The sequence below is a fragment of the Zasmidium cellare genome, assembly GCF_010093935.1.
Source record: "Zasmidium cellare ATCC 36951 unplaced genomic scaffold M409scaffold_6, whole genome shotgun sequence".
NCBI lineage: Eukaryota > Fungi > Ascomycota > Dothideomycetes > Mycosphaerellales > Mycosphaerellaceae > Zasmidium > Zasmidium cellare.
In genome coordinates, this window is record NW_022986950.1 from 580,295 (window position 1) to 603,450 (window position 23,156).

The following is a 23,156-nucleotide window of genomic DNA, read 5'->3' on the forward strand; positions in this document are numbered from 1 at the left end:
ATCATGGCAGAAGAAAGCCACCCCGACTGGTCCGACGTGTTCGACTTCAAACAATTCGTCGACACCAATCTGCCACAAGATTTCAGTCTACCACAGGATTTCACTCTGTCACAAGACTTCAGCCAAGAACAAGACTTCACTCTTCTGGGCTCGCCCAACGATTTCCTCGCTCAATCGTACGCGACCGAAACGGCCACAGCCAAATACAATGCCACGTGGGCAGACGCAGACTTCGAAGATACGCCTCGAGACTTCAGAGGACTCCGTGGCAACAACCACCAAAAGACTAGGCTTGACGCTTTTATCATGCCCGGAATCTCTGCCACGACGACCGACTGCAACGCTCCAGCAGGAAACGCTCTGCTGAGCTCGACGTATCAACCACCAGGTGACGGGTTCTTCCCATTTCGGTCTGATTATCACCGCCTATCCGCAAGGATATGGAGGAAGGAGACGTTGCAAGACAGCGACTCCTCATGGAATGAGAAAGATGAGGGAGACGAATGGTCCCTCCACATACAGAAGCTCCTGATGCAATTCCGTCTACAGACGAAACCTCTGACCACACTGACGCACGCCCTCTCCTCGCACGAGAGGAAAAAAGTCCATTCCATGTGCTACCTGATGAACCTCAGCCACGTCAGCATTCCCGACAGCAACAGCCTCAAGCACAAAGGGCCCAAGCGAATGCTGATTGCGAAATGTGACCTCCGCACGACCGTGAATACAGACGTCAAACTCTGGAACCCTCGCAGATCGGGCTGGACGACGGGGTTCGTGGATCCGTTTTTCGTCGTTGTGGAGAACAGTAGCAGTTCGAGGACGAGGCTGTCGAGCAGTAGCGGTCGGGATGTCACGGAGGCTTTGCAGCAAGCTGGTCTGCCGCTTCCGATCTTCACAGAGTTCAAATGGGAGCATACCATGTTCTTGCTGTTCGATACGCTGTCGAAAGCAATGGTGGTGTTGGACGCAATCCAACAAGGTCGCTTTACGTATCATGGAGAAGCGCTCACTTGCAGATACTGGGAGTCGCAGTCGACGATAAGCGAACCGATCGGGACCGTTTCCTCATCAAGGGATGGTGATGTTGGTGTCAACGAGGCTGTGATGAGGTCAAGACCCAGCTTCGATACCAGCGACCACCACGACTCAGAAACCAGCGCGAGTGCGAGCGAGTCGTCCGCTGACAGTGCCTTCTCCTGGGTAGATGAAGACTACGGGACGGCAGCCAGCAGCATGAAGAAACGGAAACGCCAGGGCAAAACCATCGGAGGCTATCCGTGTCTGGCGGACGGCTGCTTCATGATGTTCGATCGGGAGTGCGATCGCAAGAAGCACGCCAAGATCCACACCGACGAGAGGCCGCACGCCTGTTTAGCATGTGGGAAAGGGTTCTTGTGGCCAAAGGATCTGAAGCGGCATGAAAGGAGGCATCATCAAGGCCATCAAGAGGATCAGGTAACAGCGACCTCTGTGGCATGACCAGTGTGAGCACGCTTGATGTCCTCGTGCAAGCCCACTGTCAGTAATCGGCCTGTCATGGCGTTTTCGTAGTCGAGTATGCCTCTTCCAAGAATCAACATCCTCTTCACCCCTTTTCCGGTATAAAGGTAGAAGACCTAGTCCCCATCAGCGGCCTTCCCTTGCTCGTACACTTTATCCCTGACAGCAAACTAATGAAGTCGAACGTCCACCTGACTTATAACGTACACAATGCCTTCCTATACAATCGCAGCATGGCCTAGAAAAGCTCCTCCCGTCCCCCGCAGCCGCCTCTACACAGAGCCACTATGCACGACGCGGTACACCATCCAATCAACAGCTGAGCGGGAAGGATGCACAGCACAAGCGTGAGAGCATGTGACTTCTTAGCCCAGCGCCGGCCGCTTGCCCAAAGCAGCTGACAGGCGGCATCCGTAGCCTCACTGTCAGGCACTTTTAGACGCTCGTTGTACTGGAACAGTTACCCGGCGGCAGTAGTGGCAATACTTGAATGCATCGACTGGGGGCTGTTCTGGCATTTCGTCTCTGTTCCTGACGTTACTGGATTCAGTGCAGCGATCATGGACAACGTTACTCGGATCGACGACGCCCTGCAAATGAACGACTTACTGCAGGCTGGCGGCTTCCCACAAGCCAACGGCTCCAATCAGCTCGATGATTTCCTGCAGACGAACGACTTCCGCCAGACGAACGACTTGACGCAGACGAATGGCTTCAGACAGATCGAGTTCCCGCAGGGGAACGGCTTCCAGGAGACGCACAGCTTCCTGCAGGGGAGAAGCTTGTTCGAGCAGACACACGGCCTTCTGCAGGCGAGTGGGATGAACCAGACGCACATGAATGACCTTGCGCAGATAGATGACTTCAACACCCCGGATCTCTGCGCTCAGGATGACGACGATGCCTGTCTCTCCGGGCTGTTTGATCCTAGCGAAGCGTTCTCCACCACTGATACACACAACTTCATGTTCACATTGGATGATGACCCAAGTGCAGGCCCGTCCATGATCGATGCAGTTCCGGCTCAAGACGAAGATGTGGCGGTGTCGTCAAACGACGTCGGACTTACCGAAATGGCTTTCAACGAGCCTGATCCTTCAACAACTCAAGGCATTGCGCACAATCAAGGCCAGGTGATTGGGCTCTTTGGGCACAATCAGCGATCGGAAACCCCAATCACGTTGAGGATGACACCCCGTCCTAAGCCTTCACTGTTCACGGGACCGTTGCACCCCTTACAACCGCCGGCGAACCACAGCACCCAGAAGACGGCTCGAGAAAGCTGCAAGCGGCCCGACCGCACGAAGAAACAAAAGTCGTTGATGGGTTCACTCGGGATCGAAAGCAAGGAAGGGGAAGGAAGCGAGCGTTCCTGGGAGGACTGTGATTTGGGGGAGACGTGGGTAACTTGTGAGCTGCGAACAGAGATCCAACAGCTGCTGCGCAACGATGAGCATATGACGATGATGACCAACTGGCTGTCGCGAGCTGATCGAAAGCACGTCCACTCGATGTGTCATTTACTGGGACTCAGCCGAACGAATTATTATGATGGTCGCCCTGGTTCGGAGTTTCAGAGAGTCCTGATCGCCAAGTGTGCCGTTCTGACCTTATTCGACTCCAGTGTGAAGATCCGGACTCTGTCGGCAGACGACGCCTGGTCAGGAGGGACTATCAACCCCAGACTCGTGGTAGTCAGGAACTTGGGAGCCAATCTAGCGCGCCGGAAGATTGAGATTATGGCAAAATTGACAGAGGCCAAGCTCCCACTTCCGCAGGACGTGCAGGTCAGTGCTCAGGGAGACTTGTTCCTCATTTTCGACAGCGTGTTTGACGCTATGAGATCTTATGTTGCAATTGAGACGCCAATATCTGGCTGGCCCACTGTGACCTGCGACTATCTTCGCTTCGTGGATGGGCCGCAATACCGTCTGCACGTAGCCTTCAGTATTAATTCGAGCTCAGCGGCCGGTTCAGCTCATGGTCACTTCTCCTCCGCAGGTAGTACAGGCCGCTCCGCGCATTCGTCCGCGGGGAGCGCGACTTCCTGGGTGAGCTCGGAGTACGGTGACCTTGGTGGAAGAAGCAAGAAGAGAAAGCGCCAAAGCAAGATTATCGGCGGTTACTCATGTGCAGCACAAGACTGCTCAATGGTCTTCGATCGGGATTGCGACCTCCGAAAGCATGAAAAGGTTCACTCGGATCACAGGCCACACATATGCCTGAAATGCGGTAAAGGATTCCAATGGCCTAAAGATCTAAGGCGCCATGGCCGACGACACCACGGGGACGAAGTCAACGTACCGAAATTGGACGCCATCGACCTCCGGGGGCCACAGATGGATTTCAGTGTAAGAGCCACGGACGTGTGCAGCCAGAGAGTAGAGGAGTGGCTGGCGGGCGTGGTGGAATCAGAACCTCCTTCGTTCGATCCAATGGATGATCTTGCGTTGGCGGAATATGGGCCACAAGTCGCAGCAGACTTGGACCTTGACTCGTGAATGCTTCCCGGCACAGCCAGCCAGCCGGTAACCGAAGAGCAAAGCACTCAAAGCCGCGATGCCACATCAGTCTCTTTCCCATAGTCCAGGCATACCATATCTTTTCAACCCTTCTCCAACCCCCTCAGCTTCTCCACCAACTCCCCCACACACCCCTCCACAGCCCCCTTCTCCCCCTCGCTCATCTTCTTCAGCACATACCGGGCGACATCCTCACTATCCCGACTAACCGGCCTCCCAATCCCAACTCCCACCCTCACAAACTCAATCCCACACCCGCAATGCGCAAGAATACTCTTCAACCCATTATGCCCCCTCGCACTCAACCCTTGCTTCGTCTTAACACTCAAACTCCCGAGCGCCTTCTCCAACTCATCGTGCACGATAACCAACCTCCCTTCCTCGCCAATAGGCAAACTTTTACTCCAGGTATTGTACGCGGCCCGAACGCCCTTGCCGGACTCGTTCATGTAGGATGTGCTTTGCCAGAGGGTCCAGTCGTGGGGACTGCCATCGCCCTTACTTAGGAGCCCATTTCCCCAGGTTTTCTCTTTTCGAAAGGTAGGATAGTTGAGGTGTGAGGCGAGGCGGTTTAGGACAGTGTGGCCGGCGCTGTGGAGGGTGTTGGCGTATTGTGTGCCTGGGTTGCCGATGCTGCAGATTAGGAGCGGGAGGGGTTTTGTGGGGGGCATTGGTTGGGTTATTGCGGCATGTTCGGGTTCGAGGGTCGCGGCGATACGCTGGGCGTTCAGAGAAGGCTTTCGATGTTTGACCTTGGATTTCGTGGGTGGTTTTGAGATTGAGGAACATCGACCCGCGAGAAGTGAGGTCGAGGTTGGAGACGAAGCACTGGCCACAATTTCGGCCTCAGGCTGAATTTCGTCCCAGTCGTCGTCTGGGTTACTTCTCCGATTCGTTTTGGTTTTGGCCATATTTGATCGATTTGTATATTGAGATGGATAGTTTCTAGAGATCTTGCCACAGTCGAGTCTATATACATCACTGCAATTCTTTCATTGCATTTGTCAAAGCCGGCTGACTCACTGAATGCGGACAACTCAGCCACGCCACTCTACCAATTCAGACACCGACTAAAACAAGGCTGTGTTTGAGCATCTGAACAGTCCGCCCTCTTTTGTAAATGCGACAATATGGTCCTGTCCTTCTGTCCAACATTGTTTCGCCATGGAAGCTCACGGTGCTCCAGCGCCCTCGCCGTTTTCGCGCCGGCAACTTATCTCCACGATCATCTGTGGTTCCTTTCCGGGCCATGCTTGGGAGTCTCCAGAGATTGAGGCTTATCAGCCTTGACATGTTGTAAGAACCAGTGGTCAGTCATCGAAGTTCTCAACGACCCGAACACTGCCGCTCGCGTTCGCGCTGCCATGTCCCCGAAGAGGCCATAACGACAGCGCATGTCGACATAGCGTCACAACAAGACTTTGACGCCCTACTTCGAGCCTCTGAGGACATTCTCATACGATTTCGAAGCCGACATCGCAAAGATTGCCTTGGTATGTTTCCGGACGGTGAGCTCGCTGTCTTATACCGCTTTCGGTTAAATTATAGCGAGCTACGGTCGACTGCAGCAGCGCCCAGGACAGAAGTTCGCTGGTTTTCGTCAGCGAAGGCTTTCGCCAAGGCGGTCTGTGTTCCAGGATGATGAGACAAGTCGTATGTCCAGTGACGTTTGCGGCGACCACATCACGGTGGAAGTGGTTTCTTGGCGAAAACCTGGTACGTTCGGCCCGGGTGTTCGGAGATCCGTCGCTTCAGACCGAGTTATGGACATAGCAGATTGCTTGGCTGCGTTGAAGGCTCGAAATCCATCGTACGTGATGCTTGCCGCGTATTATGTGCAAGGGCGCAGCTGTACGACAAAGATGATTATCAGGGTGAAGCTGCTGATATGCTCTCACGCTGTCATAGGTCCTGCCGAACTTCGTATGTCTTCCGTGACGATGGGAGTTATAGCTGGAGACATGGAACTCTCGCTCGGTGTCCCAGGTCGAGTGATACGTTCTGTGACTTCGACTTCGTCACCAACACGCAAGACCGCTCCAGCCGGTCCAGCGCACGCGTATTGGCCGAAGACGGGTTTATCTGTATATGCATGGTCAGCAAGCGGTATAGTCGTTTCACTGCGTCAAGAATCTTACGAGGGAACAGCTCATTCACTCTTCGGTCTTTGGCGAGAAGCCCGTAAAGCTGTCGGTTGGTATTGATCATGGTGCCTTTCGCAAGGTCGGCGTTCAGGCTTAGACATCGCACGGTCCTGAAGAGACATCGAATCGAGACCTCTTGAGTTGGGTCAGACTTTGACCGAACTGTGAGCATGGTCCAGCTATCCTCCTCATAAGGCTCCTGTTCATCTCCAACGTCGACATGGATGTTCGGCCTGAATCTCACGATGACGTCTTCCCCGCGGGCAGATGGTGGCAGTCGTCGGCGTGCATCTTCCTCTGACGCACTCGAAGTCACCAGCAATGGTGCAGCATCCGCAAATCGAATGCGCTGGGGCTGTAACTTATCATTCACTCGCATAGACAAAGCTCGATACTTCTGCTTGGGCATGAACATGGCTCCAGGGATCTCTCGCTGGCCGGTTCCGCCGATGTAAAGTAGGCGGACTTCTTTCTTCAAGTGAAAAGAGAAGAATTTCGCGGACTCGGGTCCCATGTCGATGCCATCTGCCATAGTGCCGAAAATGCTGACTTGGAAGACGTCGTTGTTGACGAGGCTCATCGGTGAAGGGCTGAGAGGTAGAGTGATGGCGCTGTTCTCCTCGGAATGCACATGCGTTATCGTCAACTTCGACCATCCCTTATCGATCATCGTATGGAATAGTCCAAGTTCGAAATGGTTCTTGATGGTGATGTGTTCGGCCAGCCCTTGAGTCTCGGCTGTCGGTAACTTGACGAGGACATACTGGCGGTCGAAACGTAGCCCTTCGTTTGTTATCTCTGCGGCGTTGACTTCGACCGGGCGAAGCGATTTGACCGGGTATATAAAGAGCTAGTTTTATGATCAGTTTCTGCACAATCTTGAAGCCGTACATTGCGACAGTCATCGGCGGCGTGCTGACGTACTCGCTTGATCTTCATTATGGAGCCGGGTGCATGCGACTCTGCATGTGAGTGAATGGAAAGAAGCAGAGTGTCGTCACAACACGAGACGTCTGATCCCAGACGATGGGTGTTAGGGTCGGTATGTAATAGAAGATCAGGCCAGGCGGTCGTAGTCCGAAACCGCAGCGCCGCCGAGCCAACGTCGAAGCAGAGTCGAAGGCGCTTGGAAATCATGCTGCGGGGCGGGCGCTGCGGGGCTCTTGTGTTGATCTAGCCCCCCGTAGAGGAGTAATCACGCCTCACCTCACTCGACGCCGGTTTCGAGATCTCTTGTACTCCCCCATGCTCACCCATTGCAACCTGCCAGGCCCCCGGCGACTGATTTGGAATAATCCAGCGGACTTTACCCACCTCACTCACCTGCCTGGGTCCGTATTTGTTGCATGCCCGCCGCGCTCCCTCTCGCCTGGCGTGCTTCGGCCTCTCCTACCCTGAATGGCTCAAGAAACGTCGGAGAGGGCCTGCGATAGGTGCAGAGAGCGGCGTGTGAAGGTGAGCCATATATTCTATGCTTTTCAGGGCTGTACCACACGATGGGCTGACATTTACGCTTTAAAGTGTGACAAACGCCAGCCAACATGCCTCCGCTGCGAGAAACTGGGCAAGCCATGCCCAGGCTACGACAAGAAACGAAAGTTTGTCGATGAGGGTGTAACGCTTCGGAAGAAGTATCAGAGCACGGGTGATCGTCCGGAAAGTAGTGAGCAAGCCACTTTTGCTGTATGATATAATCCTCCCCTTGCCAGCCTTCTATAAAGTTCTTGCATTGATGCTGATCGGCTATAGATCCGTGGCTCTAGCTCTAGTACTACAGCAGGCGCTCCACTACAACCCAGCAATGCCTCGCCTCCAAGCGTGCCTCAGAACACATTGGAGCCCGGAGTCTTTGCACTACCACAGCCGTCAATATCTCAGCCTCCTAACAATGACATTGACGGTCAATCCATCCTGGGACCCGATGCACGAAGCGGCCTTCACAATGCTGTTCCTTCGACAATGCCTTCGGTCTCGATGGACCCCTTGACCGAAGCAATGCTACGTGCAGAGGGTATCACGCAGCTCCCACTCACCGACACGGATCCTATGCTCGATGAACTTTGGAAGAATGAGGCCTTCGACCCAGAGTATTTTGACCTACAGCCAAATGTATACTACTCTGCAGCTGGCAACACTTGTGGCTTCATCCCAAACATTCCTGAGATTATTGATGAGGTCGATCAAGCAGATATGCTAGTAGGCGGTAACTCAGCATCTGCGACGCCGCTGTCTACTGGATTAGGATCCACCGGTATCTTCTCAGGAAGCGACAGTAATTGGTGGGCTCCGGAGTCGCAACTCAACACGAGTGCGAAGATCACACATGAGAGGGATCATGAGATGGCATATCTCATTCGACATTTCACAGAATCCGTGGGTCCTTGGTAAGTTATCTACGCTCCCAAGTTCTCATGTTATGCTAAGAGCGATACAAGGATGGACTTGTATGACCGAGAAAAGCACTTCACACATCTGGTCCCACTCAAAGCCTTGCGAGATGCCTTACTGAGAAACGCCATTGCCGCCGTGGCAGCCAAGCAACTTGGTCGAGTGAAAGGACAGAAGCCATTCTCTAACCTACAGACCCAGAAACCTTCTGCCATGGAGGTGCTTGACGAGTCAGCGGATGTCGACTGGTTCTACAAAGCTGCGAATTACTACGACAAAGCCATCGCGTTCTCACGGCAGTACCTACAGGCAGTTTCAGGTGGACTGAATACTAGCGATCCGCCATCACCGAATACTCATGCTGCGTTGTCACTTGCCAACTCTGACGACCTGCTCGTTGCAGTCTCGATCTTCTCGCTATATGAGTCGTTGGACAACACCGACACTGGATGGCTACAGTAAGTCTGCGTTCTGTATTATGAAAAAGTATATTATACTGACCATGACAGACATCTCATCGGACTAAAAGGCCTCCTTACCGCTTTAAGTCCCTCCCAGCAAATGGACAACCAAATGACACCCTCCCTCACCGTCGGCCGCCTCGCCTCATTCTGGAACTTCGCGAGAGCAGACTACCAAGCAGCCTACATCAACCACCAAAAGACCCTCCTCGACACCGAAGACATCTCCCTCTGGAGCAGCTGCGGCCTCGAAATCCACCCCGACGGCTCCCTCTACAAATCCACCGACTACGTCCGCAACGACCCTACGCACTGCCGCATCCTCGCCGAACTCGTCGCCCACACCCTCCTCTGGCTCGTCCTGCGCGTGATGAACTACCTCGCCAGCGAAGACGACGACAACCCTTCTCCGCGCCAATCCCAATGGGACCAACTCACCCGCCAGCTGGACCACTGGTACGGCAACCTGCCCGCGACCTACCAGCCCTGCGCGCAAATCCGCCACCCTCTCAACCGCGAAGCCAGCACCCAACTCACCGAATCCTTCTTCAGCATCGACGTCTGCGCCGCGGCCCTCCAGCTCTACCACTTCGCGCGCATCCTCCTGCTCCTGCACCGCCCCATCACCACCTCCCACAGCATCTACGGCAACCGCCTGAAGCAATACCGCGAAGTGTCCAACGAGGCGATCCGGCACGCGCACGAAATAATCGGGATCGCACTGGGGCGGCCGCAGCCGGCGATTCGCGTGGAGATGTTATTGCCGCTGTCGATTGCGGGGGCGTGTTTGGAGGAGAACGAGGAGAGGAAGGTGGTGCTGGAGTTGTTGAGGGCGATTGAGAAGGATACGGGGTGTTCGACCGAGGGGCGGTGCGCGGAGTTGGTGAGGGAGTGGGGGTGGAGTGTTGAGCCGGTGGAGATTGCATAGGGCGAATGAATAAGAAGTGTTAAGTGATTGAAGAAATCCTCTATACTCAAATCTTACCCTCTACTACTAGTCATGTTTCCCTCCCTCCCGAGGACCTCGTATACAAGTCTCACGCGCCGCATGTCTCACCCCATCCACCACCCACCTCACCACGCATCCCCTCCCATCCCTTCCCGCCCTCACATCCTCACACACCCGAAACACACACGCATTAGCCACGCATGTCTCACCCCGGCCCCGGCAACACCATCACTGTCTCACCCATGCCTTTCCTGACACCCACTAGTTTGACACCGCGCACGCCCAATTGTGAGGCTAGATGCGCGCGGGTGGCTTGCGCGAGAGGAGTTGGCTTCCGCAGTGGTTTCGACGCCGACATACGATGGTTGTTTTTGGGATGCAAGCCTGTATTGGAAATTCTGCACAAGTCTTGAGGATGGGGTGCGTCGTGGCTGCTCGTGTGTGCAGTAGCCGCGGAGTTGGAGAAAAAAGAAAACTAAAGTGAAAGTTCGGTCCAGAACCCATCCATCGATCCATCAACCCATCCATTGCATACCGAGAATACTTCTACAAAGACGAGTCGTAAAGAGAACTTATGTGCTTTAAGTACAAAAAACCATCACAAAATCCTAGTCGTTTTTCGTGTGGCGATACACGCTTCAACATCTGCCGTGCTGTGAAACTCCGGCAGATGTGAATAATCCAACTTCATTCCATCCACTTTCCACTTCCCTGACTTGTTGATCATTGCGTAGAGGACGATGAAACTTGCGTTCGCAGAGGCAGGGAAGTCGAGCCATTGCCGTTAACCATGGTGGGCGTTCCGCTGCCGCTGCTGAGACCCAAACCTTGACCAGGCTCCTTGCTCTTGGCCTTGAGGGTCAGCGGGAAGGGGTAATCTTGTTCTTCCTCCTGTGAAGATATTAGTATGCCATTCTCGATGGGTTCAGTGTACTGCTGTTGACTTACATCCTCAGGCAACTTCCACGCAATGTAATCCTCCGTGCTCAGACCTTCTCTGCCCTCCTGCAATGAAGCAAAGTCGCCAGGCGTCATCATGCCACTCCTCTCGCGTGGACTGCCTGGTGCCGATAGTGGTCGCGAGATCTTGATGTTCTCAGTCCCGTCAAAGAAGCCAGGCTCTTCGTTATCGTCGCCAAAGCTGTCAGGGTATGCTCTCCGCAAAGCCAACTGCCGCGCCTTGACATACTCCATGCCCATTCGCTTCCAGTCGAGGAGATCGCTGAGTCGCTCCGTTCGGTTTCGCTGGTTAATGCGTTGTCGCTTGCTCTTCTTGGTGAAGTCGTACATGAATTCGGTTAGCTGGTTGACGCTGTCATCGACGCCCTTCATTCTTCGGTCCACAATGTAGATGCCGTAGTCGGAAGCGTTCTCAATCAGCTCCTCCATGTAGCAACCGAATCCCGACAAGTTAGTCGTAATCGAAGGCACACCCATGACCGTGCATTCTGCAGGTGTGTAGCCCCAGGGTTCGTAGTACGAGCTGAAAACACCCATGTTCGTTCCTCGCACGAAGTCGTCGTAGTCCATTGGCAGCACTGGGTTACCCGAGCTCAAGAATTCTGGGTGGAAGACGACCTTTACACGATCCGAAGGGTGATTGAATAGCTGGCATCGGCGAAGTTGGTTCAGAACAGGATCCTCGGTGTCGGCAACCAAGTTGTGGGTGACAATTGGTGGGAGTGTGTGCCGCTTCATGGCAAACAGCCGCCTTCGAAGCATGATTTTGTCCTGGGATGTGAGCAGATCCTTCTCATCCGGTACCTCAGTACCCTCATGCCACGCCAGCGACTTCTCGAACAGCTTCTTGCTCACATTCCTCTCAATGTGTCCGATCGTATCTCGCAAGGACTTGATGACTGCTTGACCCTTCAACGCCTCGACAGCAAGTGATGTTGTCTGTGCAGGCATGATGATGAAAGCCACGACAGTCATATCCGAGTTCGCGCTCTTCATTCGGTGGTTCAAACGAGCCAACGACTCGATGAACATGTCGACACCTTTGTTGCGGTACTCATATCTGCCGGCGGTGAAGTAGTAGAGCGTCTTTTCAGGGTCGAAGTCGTTGTGTCCGTAGAAGTGGCCGCGTACAAAGTCGGTGATCTTGTCCTTGTTCGTTTGGTGGAGATTCTGGAACTCGTGCGTGGCAGAGAACTTCTTGACGTTGAGACCGTTGGGGAGCACACCGTCGGGTTTCCGTTTCAGCAGATGCTCGCTCTCGTATGCCGTAATATGGCTGACGGTGGTAAAGACATCTGCGCTGTGAGCAGCACCGCGCTCTATGCAATAGCGATGGTAGATGCCTCGCTTGCCAGCTTCCGCATCAACATCGAAGTATTGCAGGTTGTTGTAGAAGTCGACCGAGCCAGCGCAGAGATATCGTCCGAGGAGTGTTGCGTGTGTGGTGAAGATGGTGGTAACGTCGATTTTCCGCTTTCGGCAGAGAGGCAATGCAACACCCGCAAGCCATTCGTGGAACTGTGCAATGATGGCGTTCTCTTTGTTGTGGTACGCGTACTGATAACGTTAGCTCACACAAGCTCAAGCATGTGGACTGAAATCTGCCTACCTCGCCCAAGAACCATGCGATCAAATATCCAAACACGATGGCCTCATTCGTCTCATGATCATCTGGTGGACTTGGAATGCCAGCAGTAGACCACAAATCGCCCTTCCACTCATCAAGCTTGTAGTAGCCAGTACCGGTGTCGAACAGCAGCACACGCGGAGCACCATCAATCAGCCATCGTCCGTACAGCGTCTGGATGCCCCGGTCGTTCATGCTCTTGATGGTCGCAATCAATGCGGGATCTCTGGGCTCGATCTCTTCCACCTCGACAGCAGCCGAAGCGCGATTCAAGGGCCCGAGCAAAGTGTACATAGAACCATACTCGGCCGTTGTTACCTGGGCTTTCGACTTGAGGACGCTGTAGATTCCACCGACTCGGTTAGCGACCTCGGTGGCCACCTCGAAGAGCACATGATTGCGCACGTCTCGTTTGGGCGAGTCACTCATGGTGGAGAGTGTGGGAGCAGTTGAGACGTGGAGGTAAAGACTGTGTCGTGGCTTGGAGGAGGGGAGGATGTCTCGGGAGGTGGCAGCTCTGGAGGGTGAAGTCAGTGGAAGGGTGTCAGATGGCTTGATGCAGGGAAAGCAAGAGAGATCGGGCGGCGGCGGGGAAGAGGTGGTGGTCGCGGTTGCCAGACACGCGGAGAGCCACGAGGTAGCGGGCGATCGAGATCCAACCACGAGCGTCGTCGCACGCCAATGGGGGAGGAGCGGTGGTGCGTACCTTCTGCTGGAGACGTGAAGCCTGACTCGGGTGTCGTGGAGTGTGGTATACAAAGGACGGAATCCTTTTGGCGTGGTGGAGGAAGAGAAGACGATGGCTGGTCGACCGTCCGAGCTCTCACGCAAGACTGAAGCTCAGATCCCTGCCGCCGAACGTGCCCTCAGCCGTTGGAGCGTGACGTCGTTATGCTGAAGTTCGATTTGGGCAATCCGTCGGCCAAGTCTTTCTTTGTCGTCGCAGCAAACCGATGGCAGCATCAAATGATCAGAAACAAAGACACAAGCAGTGGCTAGAGCTGAGTTATAGCAAACTCATGTCTGGTTGGGGACACCATCCCATCTCACGCCCCAATGCCTCAGCAGAGACAAAAATTGATCTGGACGCAGCTTTCCCCAGCAGCTCTGCACAGCTCGCTCACAACTCCTCCACTCCCCGCATCGCCCGTCTGGAGTTGAGCGACGGCGCCACGCAGGCCAGCCCATGTCCGCCAATCGCCGTTCCGGCCCGACTCGACACCCTCATATCCTTGCCTCGTGGTCGGGTAAGGAACACGAGGCCTAGTCTATTGTTGAGGTCTAAGTACCGTTGAGAGGAAGTCACCTTCTTTTCTCACCGTCTTCGATACATTGATAGTTGGTTGCAAGGAACACCTATCAATAGGGTGGTCAGATGCCCGGTTGGTGCCGACGTTGTGCCCACGATATATCCTGGAAAATCCTTGTACTGTTGGACATATCAAACCTTGTTCCGCAGACGGTAGGCTGCATAGAGAAACAACTACCTAGATCTACTTCGCATTCATCGTTCTATCACCTCAATTGCTTGAACCCTCTTCTCAAACGCCAGACCCATTTCATCTACATCCCACAATCCCATGAACGCCCTCTTTCAATCACATCTCCTCTCTTGTTTAACCACAAACCCAAACCCCACTCCCATGATAATGCAACCCCCCATCCATAACCCCCGTAGCAACACACGTAACCTCATCATCCCCATTCCCCACGGCGACAACCTCCTTCTCCGCATCCTCCCCACAACTATCACTCCCGCGATACAACGTCAACGAACAACTCCCATTCTCACTGCCCCAGATCCCCACGCCTTGAGTCGTGAACTTCGTGCATACGCCGGCTTGGATCGTGCCGGCGAAGACGTACTGCCCGCAGTCGTTGGCGTCGGCGGTGTAGCTGGATTGGTGGATGGAGCCGGTGGAGGCCGTGACGCCTTGGTAGTAGGTTATGTTGGTGGAGGTTGCGTAGGGGGATGAGCCGCCTGAGGGGCCGGTGGTTTGGCGGATGGTGAGGGAGGTTGCTGTTGAGGTGAGGGCGAGGAGGGAGAGGAGTTCGTGGAGCATTTTGGTGGTCGTTGTGCTTGTTGGTGGTTCGTGGTTTGAGTTACAGGTGTGTGTTGTGGTGATTGTAACGTCGATTCGATGTCCTGTGGTTAACGACCGCTCCAAGCAAAGAAGGCGCACCACACCCTATATACCTCTCACGGCAAGGACGACCTCCAAGCTTACTGTCATCCTCCCTATCCATCCAGCTCCAGTCGCATCCCCAACACGAACAAGATTTTTCAGTCTTGTCTTGTCAGCCCGTACAACTCCAAATACAGCAACAGCAACACCGACTTTCGCAATCCACACCAGATCCTACCCATCAAACTTCGCCGAATCGACGTCAATCGACACAGCGACCAACACCCAAACACTCGCTACAACCGTTACATGTGCACGCTACGACCACGTTCACCGCTGTCAAGGTAGTGAGTGGTTGGACGCCGGCCGCAAAGTTACACCGATGGAGCGTCATCAATGTTCTGTTTGGGGACAGCGACAAAGTCTTCCGATTCGAGTAACGACGAAGCTTGCAAGGTTTGCGATGTCAGATCTTGGTTTTGCTTCGATAGTTTGGGCGGAGGGTATTTCGCGCTGAGCTTGTCAGCTGTAAGGTACGAGATCCTGCAAACTGTTTCGGTTCGTGTTGGGAGGGTGTCGGAATCCAGCGGTCAGGTCGTGGGTCTCGTGTGCAGACATTTTGTGCTCTTAGCAGACGGGCACTGTAGCAGTGATAATGAGGCTGTGTAGGAAAGCAAGCGACGGGATTCGCGATTCGCCATACGATCGGTTTCTGTCGCACAGCAGGAGTCAGTGTTGTACCAACTCACTCACCAACACGAGTGATGAAGCTGTCGTGCTGCCAGTGGATGGTTTTCGCTGGAACCCAAGTCAGGTCATCTACCGAGCGAGGTGCAATGTGGAGCTGGCTGTCTGAAAGTGTTGAGGCTGTACATCATTGTGGTAATTCGGACGGATCCTTTGGCCTTATCTTGCTTCTATGTGGTCCGGAGTCGACCGACCGTCTTCCATCCGGTCGCCATTTCGAGTGATGTTCGCGCGGACCGCATCGGGGGAGGCGGACGATAGTTCTCGGTGACTGCATTTGCCTGCGGACGATGCAGGCCCCTGTATAGCTGTACACTTCCCGTCTCATCTCAATCTCTGCCCTGCCATTGCCTCAACGCCATCGCCATGTGCTTACAAACATCCTGCCTTCATTGCTGATTTACCTCGACCCTCTCTTGTTGTTCTTCTTCTTACTCGAATTGGCATCCCGCCCCTTCGCATCCCTCGAACCCATAGGTCCGCCCATTCGCTGCCTCTGGTATTGCCTCACAATGTTGTCCACACTGCCGATATCATGCTGCGGTTGACGCATGTAGTAAAGCTTCGCTCTTCTCGCTCTCTTCTCCTTCCTTTGCACAATCTCAATGCCCTCCACATTCGGACTGTACACTTTATACCACATCTCGACTCCCAATCTCGTCAAGTGGTTTCGTAATAAGATCGAAGTATCGATTGGAGAGTTTCGTTTCCGAATGTTCAGTACCACACCAGCAAAGGGATCTCCTGATTTTAGGCGAACTAGAAGGATATCGCCTGGTTGAACACGTTCGGGATTGTCCTCGGAGAAGAGACGTGTTCGCGCGCCTGTGGGGTCGAGTACGCTGAGCTGGGCTTTGGTGACTTCGCTGATAGGGTCGGGGCATGCTTTCGTAGTCGATCGCGGTGGAGGGACTGAGCGGATTCTACGAAGGCCTTCCTCGAAACCTAGAATATGATCAGTATCGCTTGTCCCGTGTCAAGCCTCTTATCTTGACATACGGTTCTGCTTAATCGCCTGAGAAGGTCGGAATCCAGATCTGGGCCCTTTGTACTTGGGTTCCAGGGACGGGTATTTGGGCATTGGAGGAGGCTGCGATTGCGATGATACAATTGGCGCTGTAGCATAGCTTCTGTATCGTTGCCGTTCTGCTCGACATTGCCTCAACGCCTGTTTTAGGCCAGCAAGCGGCCGGGATGCTGGTATTGACGTTGACATGGTGGATAGGTGTGATGGAGTGGTGATTGTTGGTGCTCGCAGAGGAATTGGAGGAGAGTTGCGGAGACTTCGGGAGTGTCCAGGGTCGCGTGCAGCATAGCACAAGGAATCGCAATTTCACTTCAACCACATCGCATTGACTGCCACCTTTTCATCCCGTCTTACTCGCGATCCAATCGTCTGTCAAACATGGCATCAATCTGCCATAGATGCGCCCTGCGTCTGCAACGAGCGGCCCAAGCAGAAATACCAACCCTCTCGAAACGAACTTTCTCTAGCACCACTACTCGACAACGAACGCTGCCCACCTTCACTGAGGCCTCCAACCCCGAGCTGAACAATGTCCTTGCGACACTACGCGAGAAACACTTCATCCCCGCATACCTGCGCAAGCAAGAGCGCAAGATGATATTCAAACATGAGTTCAAACAATACCTCCAGGACAACCCTCAGACAGTGTACCTCGGTGAAGAGGAGGTCCAACTGCAATGGATTGACCGAAATCGCGACATTCCAGCCAGGAAGGATCTCGTCAACCAGGCTCTCAACCTGATCGCAGAGGGTGAATCATCCGACTGGCAGAATCTACCAAAACTGCTACAGGCGCTCAACGAAGGAGTGAAGAAGCCAGCGACGCCAGAACAGATGGAGAAGATCATGCGGAAAGCTTTACAGAATGGCAAGATTGGAATCATCATACAGTGCTTGCAGCAAGCAGGGAAGACGGGCATGACATTGAATAATGAGCATGTCCTGCGGAGTGTGATTTCTGGTTTACATGAGCTGGCTGTGGGCTCAGACTGGTCGGAATCTGCAACAGGCCGAGCGCTCAGAGATGCGAATGTGGTCTCACTGTTGTTGGAGAGCGAGGAGCATGGCACTGGAAGGAAACTCACACCAAACGATCCTAGGACCAGACCCGAGGTGCTTGGCGTCTTCCTCGAGTTGACGGCAGTGTATGCGTACAAATTTGAAGAGGCAAAGGACACGCAAGGTTTGGTGAAGGCGTATGCTGGCAGGCTGTTGAGCAATCTGAAGGATAGAGAATCCGGAGTAAGTTGGAGGCGAAACGTAAAGTGCGATGTCTATACTAACGATCGGCAGCCCAACGATGTCCAGCTCCTCAACAAGGGCAAGCAGTATCCCATGCTCTTTGCTACATCCATTTGGCACGGCCTCACTCTTGCCCAGAAGATCCTTGGCAAGGAAATGCCTGAGCAAAGCGTGGCGATCAAGGCCATTCAAGAATACGAGTCGACTATATCAAGACTTGCAGAGCAGCTGAAATCACAGCAGCCAGCGGAGGGAACGTATGCCGAACAAGCGCTGACTGCGTGGGAGAAGTGTATACGGGACTGATGCAGCGACGGTGTCTGAATGTGGTCTCCGACATGTTAGACATTGTGAGTCATGTATGAAGAAGACTGCATAGTTCATCTAATACTGTTAAAAGTGTACTCGCATCTATAGCTACAATTCGCAGCTATCACACTCGGTCCCTTCGGCACTCGACTCGCATGCCGAAGCCGACCTCTATTCAGAGCATAACCTCGCACACCATCACACCCAACACATCACCACTCGTGAACAGCAGATCGTCTCCCTTATTAAGCCCACGGACACTCCGCAAGCCTCGAAAGTCATCTGCCTATTTGCAGGAATGGGACCCATTGGAGATCTGACTAAAAAGCTATGAGCCCGGAGTTGCGAGAAGTCGCAGCACGCTTGGTTACCAAACGACGCCTTTCACCCTCAATTCGGCTGCTCGGCACTCGCAAAGGCGGAGATAGCAGTACAACGTGCGCACTCCTAGCACATGCTCCCGTGTTCTTTGAGGGTTCATTAATGAGGCGTAGAGATGTGCGGCTCGGCAAGGCGGTATGTACATGCAGGGTGGAGATAAGTTAAGTTCGTTCGTTTACCTCGCTGCGAGAGTATATAGCTCTTTTCATGTGAACCCCGCCTAGTTTGGACTTTTGTTCTTGATTTGCTGCTCCGTGTTGAGGGTGATTTGGAGCATGCCTCTCGAAACGAGCACCTCGCCCCAGGCGCAGCCGCGCACGAACATGGAGGTTTCCGCGCAGAGCAGTAAGGAGAGTCTGGCGAGCCCTGTCGAGGATAAGAAGGACTTGGAGGCGCAGATGGAGGGCGAGAATGAGAGGACACCACCACAAGGAGAACCACAACCTCCATCACAACTGCCCAAGGATCCTAATTTGGTGGAGTTCGATGGCCCAGACGACCCCGGCAATCCGAAGAACTGGTCCGTCAAAAGACGAGCGGCGATTACGATTTCCATGGGCTGGATGACCTTCGTCGTGACGTTTTCGTCGTCGATTTTCGCCGTGGCGATTGAGCCTGTCAGTCAGGAGTTTGGCATTGGGAGTGTGGTGGCTACGTTGGGAGTTTCGTTCTTCTTGCTCGTACGCATTCATCCCTCTGCTCTATGATATCTCTGCTGATGATGTTGATTGCAGGGTTTCGTCTTCGGCCCCATCGCCTTCGGTCCAGCCAGCGAGGTCTACGGCCGTCGAGTCCCTCTCTTCTTGGGGTATATCATCTTCGCGATCTTCCAGATCCCCGTGGCTGTTGCGCAGAATGTGGAGACGATTATGATCTGTCGCTTCTTGGGTGGTTTTGCGGCGTCGGCGCCCCTCGCGGTGGTTGGGGGTGCTATGGCAGACCTTTGGGATCCTGTTGAGAGAGCATACGCTATCTGTGCCTTTGCAGCAGGCGCCTTCGTCGGTCCTGTAGCTGGTCCGATCATTGGCGGCTTTGTTGTGGAGAGTTACCTGGGTTGGAGATGGACTGCCTGGATTACACTCATCATGGCAGCTCTCTTCGGTTTCATAGGCTTGATCGTCATCCCTGAAACATCAGCCGCGCGGATTCTTCAGATTCGAGCAAAGGAGATGCGTTACCAAACGCAGAACTGGGCTCTCCACGCCAAAGCCGATGAGAATCGGATCACCGCGAAGACGATACTGACCGTCTACCTCGCCCGGCCTTTCGTGATGATCGTGAAAGAACCGATCCTGGCGCTCATAACAGCATACATGTCCTACCTCTACGGCGTCATCTACATGCTCTTCGAAGCCGTAAGCAACCCTATCACTCGCCCCTGAACCCAGTCCTCCCAAAACGGCAAATCCCACGAGCCATACACACAACCCAACCTCTGCTGACTGTACCATAACCACACCTAGTTCCCCATCTCCTTCCACGACCAACGCGGCTGGTCCCTCGGCGTCTCCGCCCTCCCCTTCATCTCCTTCGTCGTAGGAATCTTCATGGGCGCCGGCATGATGTCCTACTCGGCCGCCACAAACTTCAAACGCGCCTACATAAAACACGGCCGCCCGATCCCGGAAGAACGCCTCCCGCCGATGATCGTCGGCGCCGTCGTCCTCCCCATCGCCTTCTTCTGGTGGGCCTGGACGTCCTTCCCTTCCATCTCCTGGATCCCACAAGTGTTTGCTACGGCATTCCTAGGGATGGGCTTCCTCGTGGCCTTCTGGGAAGGTATGCTGTACTTGATTGATTGCTATGGCTTCTATAGCAATAGCGCTATTGCGGTGAATACGTTTGCGAGGAGTTTGGCGGGCGCGGCGTTTCCTTTGTTTTCGAGGTTCATGTTTGAGGGCATGGGGGTACAGTGGGGGGCGAGTCTGTTGGGGTTTATTTGTTTGCTGTTTGCGCCGGCGCCATGGTTGTTTTATAAGTATGGGGCGAGGATAAGGGCGAGGTCGAAGTTTACGCCGACAGGATAGGGAGGGATTTAGAGAGGCTAACGGGATGAATGAAATTTACTACTGTCAAGCTACGCAAGTCTCGTTGGTCATTGCTCTTCTGAAATGTCCGATTGCGACGCAGGGTGCTCCTCTTCCTTGATTAGGCTGAGCTGTCCATCATCGCCCAGCCTTAGCTCGAGTTCAGGGAGTTGGTACACTCGCCTGACCGACAAGATCTCCATCAAGCGTACGTGTGAATCTCCTGGAAGTACAGAGAGCTTGTTGGCCGCATTTCTCGTCAGCACGTGTACAGCACATCGCCGTAGATCGTGTGAATGTTGTGTGTGGTCGTAGAAGCTCGGCATAGTCACGATACCCCAGAAAGTGGCCAATTCCGCAGGGGACCGTCCGTCCAGGAGCTGGGCCATGGTGCATTCGTCCAACAACACTTCAGCGTATCGCCAGCATGACGGTTCGGGGGTCTGAGCAAGCAGATCCAGTGGGTGGCCATACTTGGAGCAGGCGTCTATTGGACTATGCTTATTGATCCTAAGAGCGCTCTTAAGCAAACGAAGCTTTTGCTCCATCCTCGTATCGGGAACCTTTCTCAAAACAAAGCTCAGGAAATTGACGCGATTAAGCAATTGAAGCCCACGATCGACTAAGGTTTGTAGGAGATCGAACAGCTTCGATTCTCCTGACTTTGACCACAAGGTAAACTCGTCGGGCTCATAAAGACCGATTACTTGATCCTCGACAAGATATTCGAGTAGAGCGAACAAACTTTGCCCGAAGTCGTCGATGTCACATACTTCCACGCATGCTTTGACATAAGTGTACGACAAAATGCCGCGACGGTTTGTGAATGGCGTGCCAGTATATGGAAAATTGTCATGTGAAGGTGGTCGAAATCCTTTTCGTAGGAAGAGTCTCACGCAATCGTCGATAATGTCGACAAAATCAGACGCGACATCAATTGCCTCCACCTTGTCCTGAAACAGTTGGAAGAGCTGTCCTTGATTGTAGTCGTCGTCTGACAGAAATGTCAGATAGTTACCGCAGATGTGCCTGAGGAGACTGAAGAAGCGTTTTTGAACGAAGACCACATCATAATCATAATGATATGATCCCCTCAAGCACAATTGGACGATCCCACGGCAGGCGCCATCGATCTGAGTCGGCTCCTTGTATTCGAAAAAGCCTCTATCAAGCAACTCGATCTCGTTGTCGATGTCAAGCCGTGAGTGCAAGATCACGTTCTCCGCAGCTTCGTCGTCTAACCTTGCGCCACGATTGAGTAACTTCTTTACGAGATCATCATAGCCCTGGCGAGCGGCAAGCTGCAATGGCGTGTTGCCCAAAGCATCCTTTTTATCGACATCCTTGACGTAATAAAGAAGGTGGGTGCATATGCCTTCGCCCGAGTAGTGGATAGCCCAGTGCAACAAACTCCCATCTTGATGCTCAATGTTTGCAAGACTCGAATCCGCTCTACACAGGTGGCGGACCACGCTTAAGTTACCGACTCGGATGGCAATCTCCAACGCGGTCTGTCCAGTGCCGTCCAGCATGTTCAGCGGGTGATCCCGGCTACGCATGTATCTGATAATATGTTTCAAGGCCAAGAGATTGTAGTGAGAGCCCCTTTGACGAGCCGCAAAATGAAGGATGTTTTCCTCACCCTGATTGATCTTAGCATCGTCAAGTATTGCATCTCTTTCAGCGTCGGAAATAATGTGAACGGAAAGGCGTTCATGAATGGCTTTGTTCGACACTGTCGGCAACGAAGCACTGATCGAAGGTGCTATGGATCTCTCACTGCCTTGGATCAACGGGTGGTTGTCCTCGATTGCACTCAAAAGGCCACCAGGAGGGCCTTGACTGGACAGCTCCATGGACGATCCATTTGATTCGTCGTTTGGAAGCGGCCTCCCAGCAGTGCGTTCGTCCAAGATCATTGGGTCATGTTGAGGGTCTTGGTCTGCAACAAGAGGCTCGACTGGTGTCAAAGGCGGTCGCCGTGGTCTGTGAATTCTTGTCTCGCCATCGCAGTTGGGACATCTCGATGGTGCCAGGCTGTTGGAGGCACGATGCTTCATGACACCCCATTCTTTGATCTTGTTTCGCCAAGCTCGTGTGCTGCGGTGTGTTAGTCGCCATTTCGTTGGCCTCGTACCTGATACTTACGATGCGCGGAAGCCGTGCTTCTGTTCAAGCTCAGCACGCAGTCTTTCCAAGCTCCTACCGCTTGAGTACAGGCGGCGAGCTTCATCTTCAATGAAATCCCAGGGCTTCGTCATGTTATTCAGCCTTGTTGGGACGAGGACAGGGGACAGCCGGGAAATGAGTTGAGGAAAATGAGGTGAGTAGGATGTTCCAAAAGCGATGGAAGTCGTAGCATATGATTGTCCAGCGTCTATTGATAGTCCTTCAAGAAGGCTTCAGGAGCAGAAAGGTGCACAAAGTGCTACAGTGCAGATATCTCAGCCGGCGACGGGGACCAGTCCCCCTGTTGACGAGCTGCTGCAAGCCACCCACGCAGCCCTGCCGTGGATATTCGTTGCCTTGCGCTAACGCACACACGCGGCGGCCATCCGGACCAATAAGATGATTCCAGCACAGTGCAATATGTCCTCCAGGAGCTGATCCGGTCGCACGATAGCGGGTACCTGTGTCCTCTTTGTGTTGAGCCAACCCTGAGGTCCTAAACTCGCGAACTATGAATCGTATCTGAAAGCCCCATTGAACTGTCCAGACGACTGTAAAACGGAGGTTTAGCACA

The 23,156-nt window shown here is 53.6% G+C and overlaps 10 protein-coding genes across 10 annotated transcripts; 5 read left to right on the top strand and 5 right to left on the bottom strand.

Moving 5' to 3' along the window:
• Positions 1 to 3: 3 nt before the first annotated feature.
• On the top strand, positions 4 to 1,482 carry M409DRAFT_18937 (uncharacterized protein; the record flags this gene model as incomplete). The annotated part of the gene is made up of 1 exon (XM_033804711.1): positions 4 to 1,482. The coding sequence occupies one exon, from the start codon at positions 4 to 6 to the stop codon at positions 1,480 to 1,482; it is 1,479 nt and encodes a 492-aa protein (XP_033671856.1).
• Positions 1,483 to 2,063: 581 nt separating this feature from the next.
• On the top strand, positions 2,064 to 4,004 carry M409DRAFT_18938 (uncharacterized protein; the record flags this gene model as incomplete). Its single annotated transcript, XM_033804712.1, has 1 exon — positions 2,064 to 4,004. One exon carries the CDS (start codon positions 2,064 to 2,066, stop codon positions 4,002 to 4,004), a length of 1,941 nt encoding a protein of 646 aa, XP_033671857.1.
• A 104-nt stretch (positions 4,005 to 4,108) lies between these two features.
• On the bottom strand, positions 4,109 to 4,696 carry M409DRAFT_63973 (uncharacterized protein; the record flags this gene model as incomplete). The annotated part of the gene is made up of 1 exon (XM_033815858.1): positions 4,109 to 4,696. One exon carries the CDS (start codon positions 4,694 to 4,696, stop codon positions 4,109 to 4,111), a length of 588 nt encoding a protein of 195 aa, XP_033671858.1.
• A 1,223-nt stretch (positions 4,697 to 5,919) lies between these two features.
• Positions 5,920 to 7,108, bottom strand: M409DRAFT_18940 (uncharacterized protein; the record flags this gene model as incomplete). Its single annotated transcript, XM_033804713.1, has 3 exons — positions 5,920 to 6,107; positions 6,164 to 7,019; positions 7,094 to 7,108. 3 exons carry the CDS (start codon positions 7,106 to 7,108, stop codon positions 5,920 to 5,922), a joined length of 1,059 nt encoding a protein of 352 aa, XP_033671859.1.
• Positions 7,109 to 7,710: 602 nt separating this feature from the next.
• Positions 7,711 to 9,946, top strand: M409DRAFT_51207 (uncharacterized protein; the record flags this gene model as incomplete). Its single annotated transcript, XM_033811743.1, has 4 exons — positions 7,711 to 7,767; positions 7,919 to 8,553; positions 8,605 to 9,015; positions 9,067 to 9,946. The coding sequence occupies 4 exons, from the start codon at positions 7,711 to 7,713 to the stop codon at positions 9,944 to 9,946; spliced, it is 1,983 nt and encodes a 660-aa protein (XP_033671860.1).
• Positions 9,947 to 10,690: 744 nt separating this feature from the next.
• M409DRAFT_63976 (glycosyltransferase family 3 protein) lies at positions 10,691 to 12,983 on the bottom strand (the record flags this gene model as incomplete). Its single annotated transcript, XM_033815859.1, has 3 exons — positions 10,691 to 10,858; positions 10,916 to 12,484; positions 12,537 to 12,983. 3 exons carry the CDS (start codon positions 12,981 to 12,983, stop codon positions 10,691 to 10,693), a joined length of 2,184 nt encoding a protein of 727 aa, XP_033671861.1.
• A 1,187-nt stretch (positions 12,984 to 14,170) lies between these two features.
• M409DRAFT_18943 (uncharacterized protein) lies at positions 14,171 to 14,617 on the bottom strand (the record flags this gene model as incomplete). The annotated part of the gene is made up of 1 exon (XM_033804714.1): positions 14,171 to 14,617. The coding sequence occupies one exon, from the start codon at positions 14,615 to 14,617 to the stop codon at positions 14,171 to 14,173; it is 447 nt and encodes a 148-aa protein (XP_033671862.1).
• A 1,210-nt stretch (positions 14,618 to 15,827) lies between these two features.
• Positions 15,828 to 16,508, bottom strand: M409DRAFT_18944 (uncharacterized protein; the record flags this gene model as incomplete). Its single annotated transcript, XM_033804715.1, has 2 exons — positions 15,828 to 16,372; positions 16,427 to 16,508. 2 exons carry the CDS (start codon positions 16,506 to 16,508, stop codon positions 15,828 to 15,830), a joined length of 627 nt encoding a protein of 208 aa, XP_033671863.1.
• Positions 16,509 to 16,832: 324 nt separating this feature from the next.
• Positions 16,833 to 18,002, top strand: M409DRAFT_63978 (uncharacterized protein; the record flags this gene model as incomplete). The annotated part of the gene is made up of 2 exons (XM_033815860.1): positions 16,833 to 17,696; positions 17,748 to 18,002. The coding sequence occupies 2 exons, from the start codon at positions 16,833 to 16,835 to the stop codon at positions 18,000 to 18,002; spliced, it is 1,119 nt and encodes a 372-aa protein (XP_033671864.1).
• Positions 18,003 to 18,709: 707 nt separating this feature from the next.
• M409DRAFT_18946 (uncharacterized protein) lies at positions 18,710 to 20,413 on the top strand (the record flags this gene model as incomplete). Its single annotated transcript, XM_033804716.1, has 3 exons — positions 18,710 to 19,066; positions 19,121 to 19,741; positions 19,850 to 20,413. The coding sequence occupies 3 exons, from the start codon at positions 18,710 to 18,712 to the stop codon at positions 20,411 to 20,413; spliced, it is 1,542 nt and encodes a 513-aa protein (XP_033671865.1).
• Between the last annotated feature and the right edge of the window lie 2,743 nt (positions 20,414 to 23,156).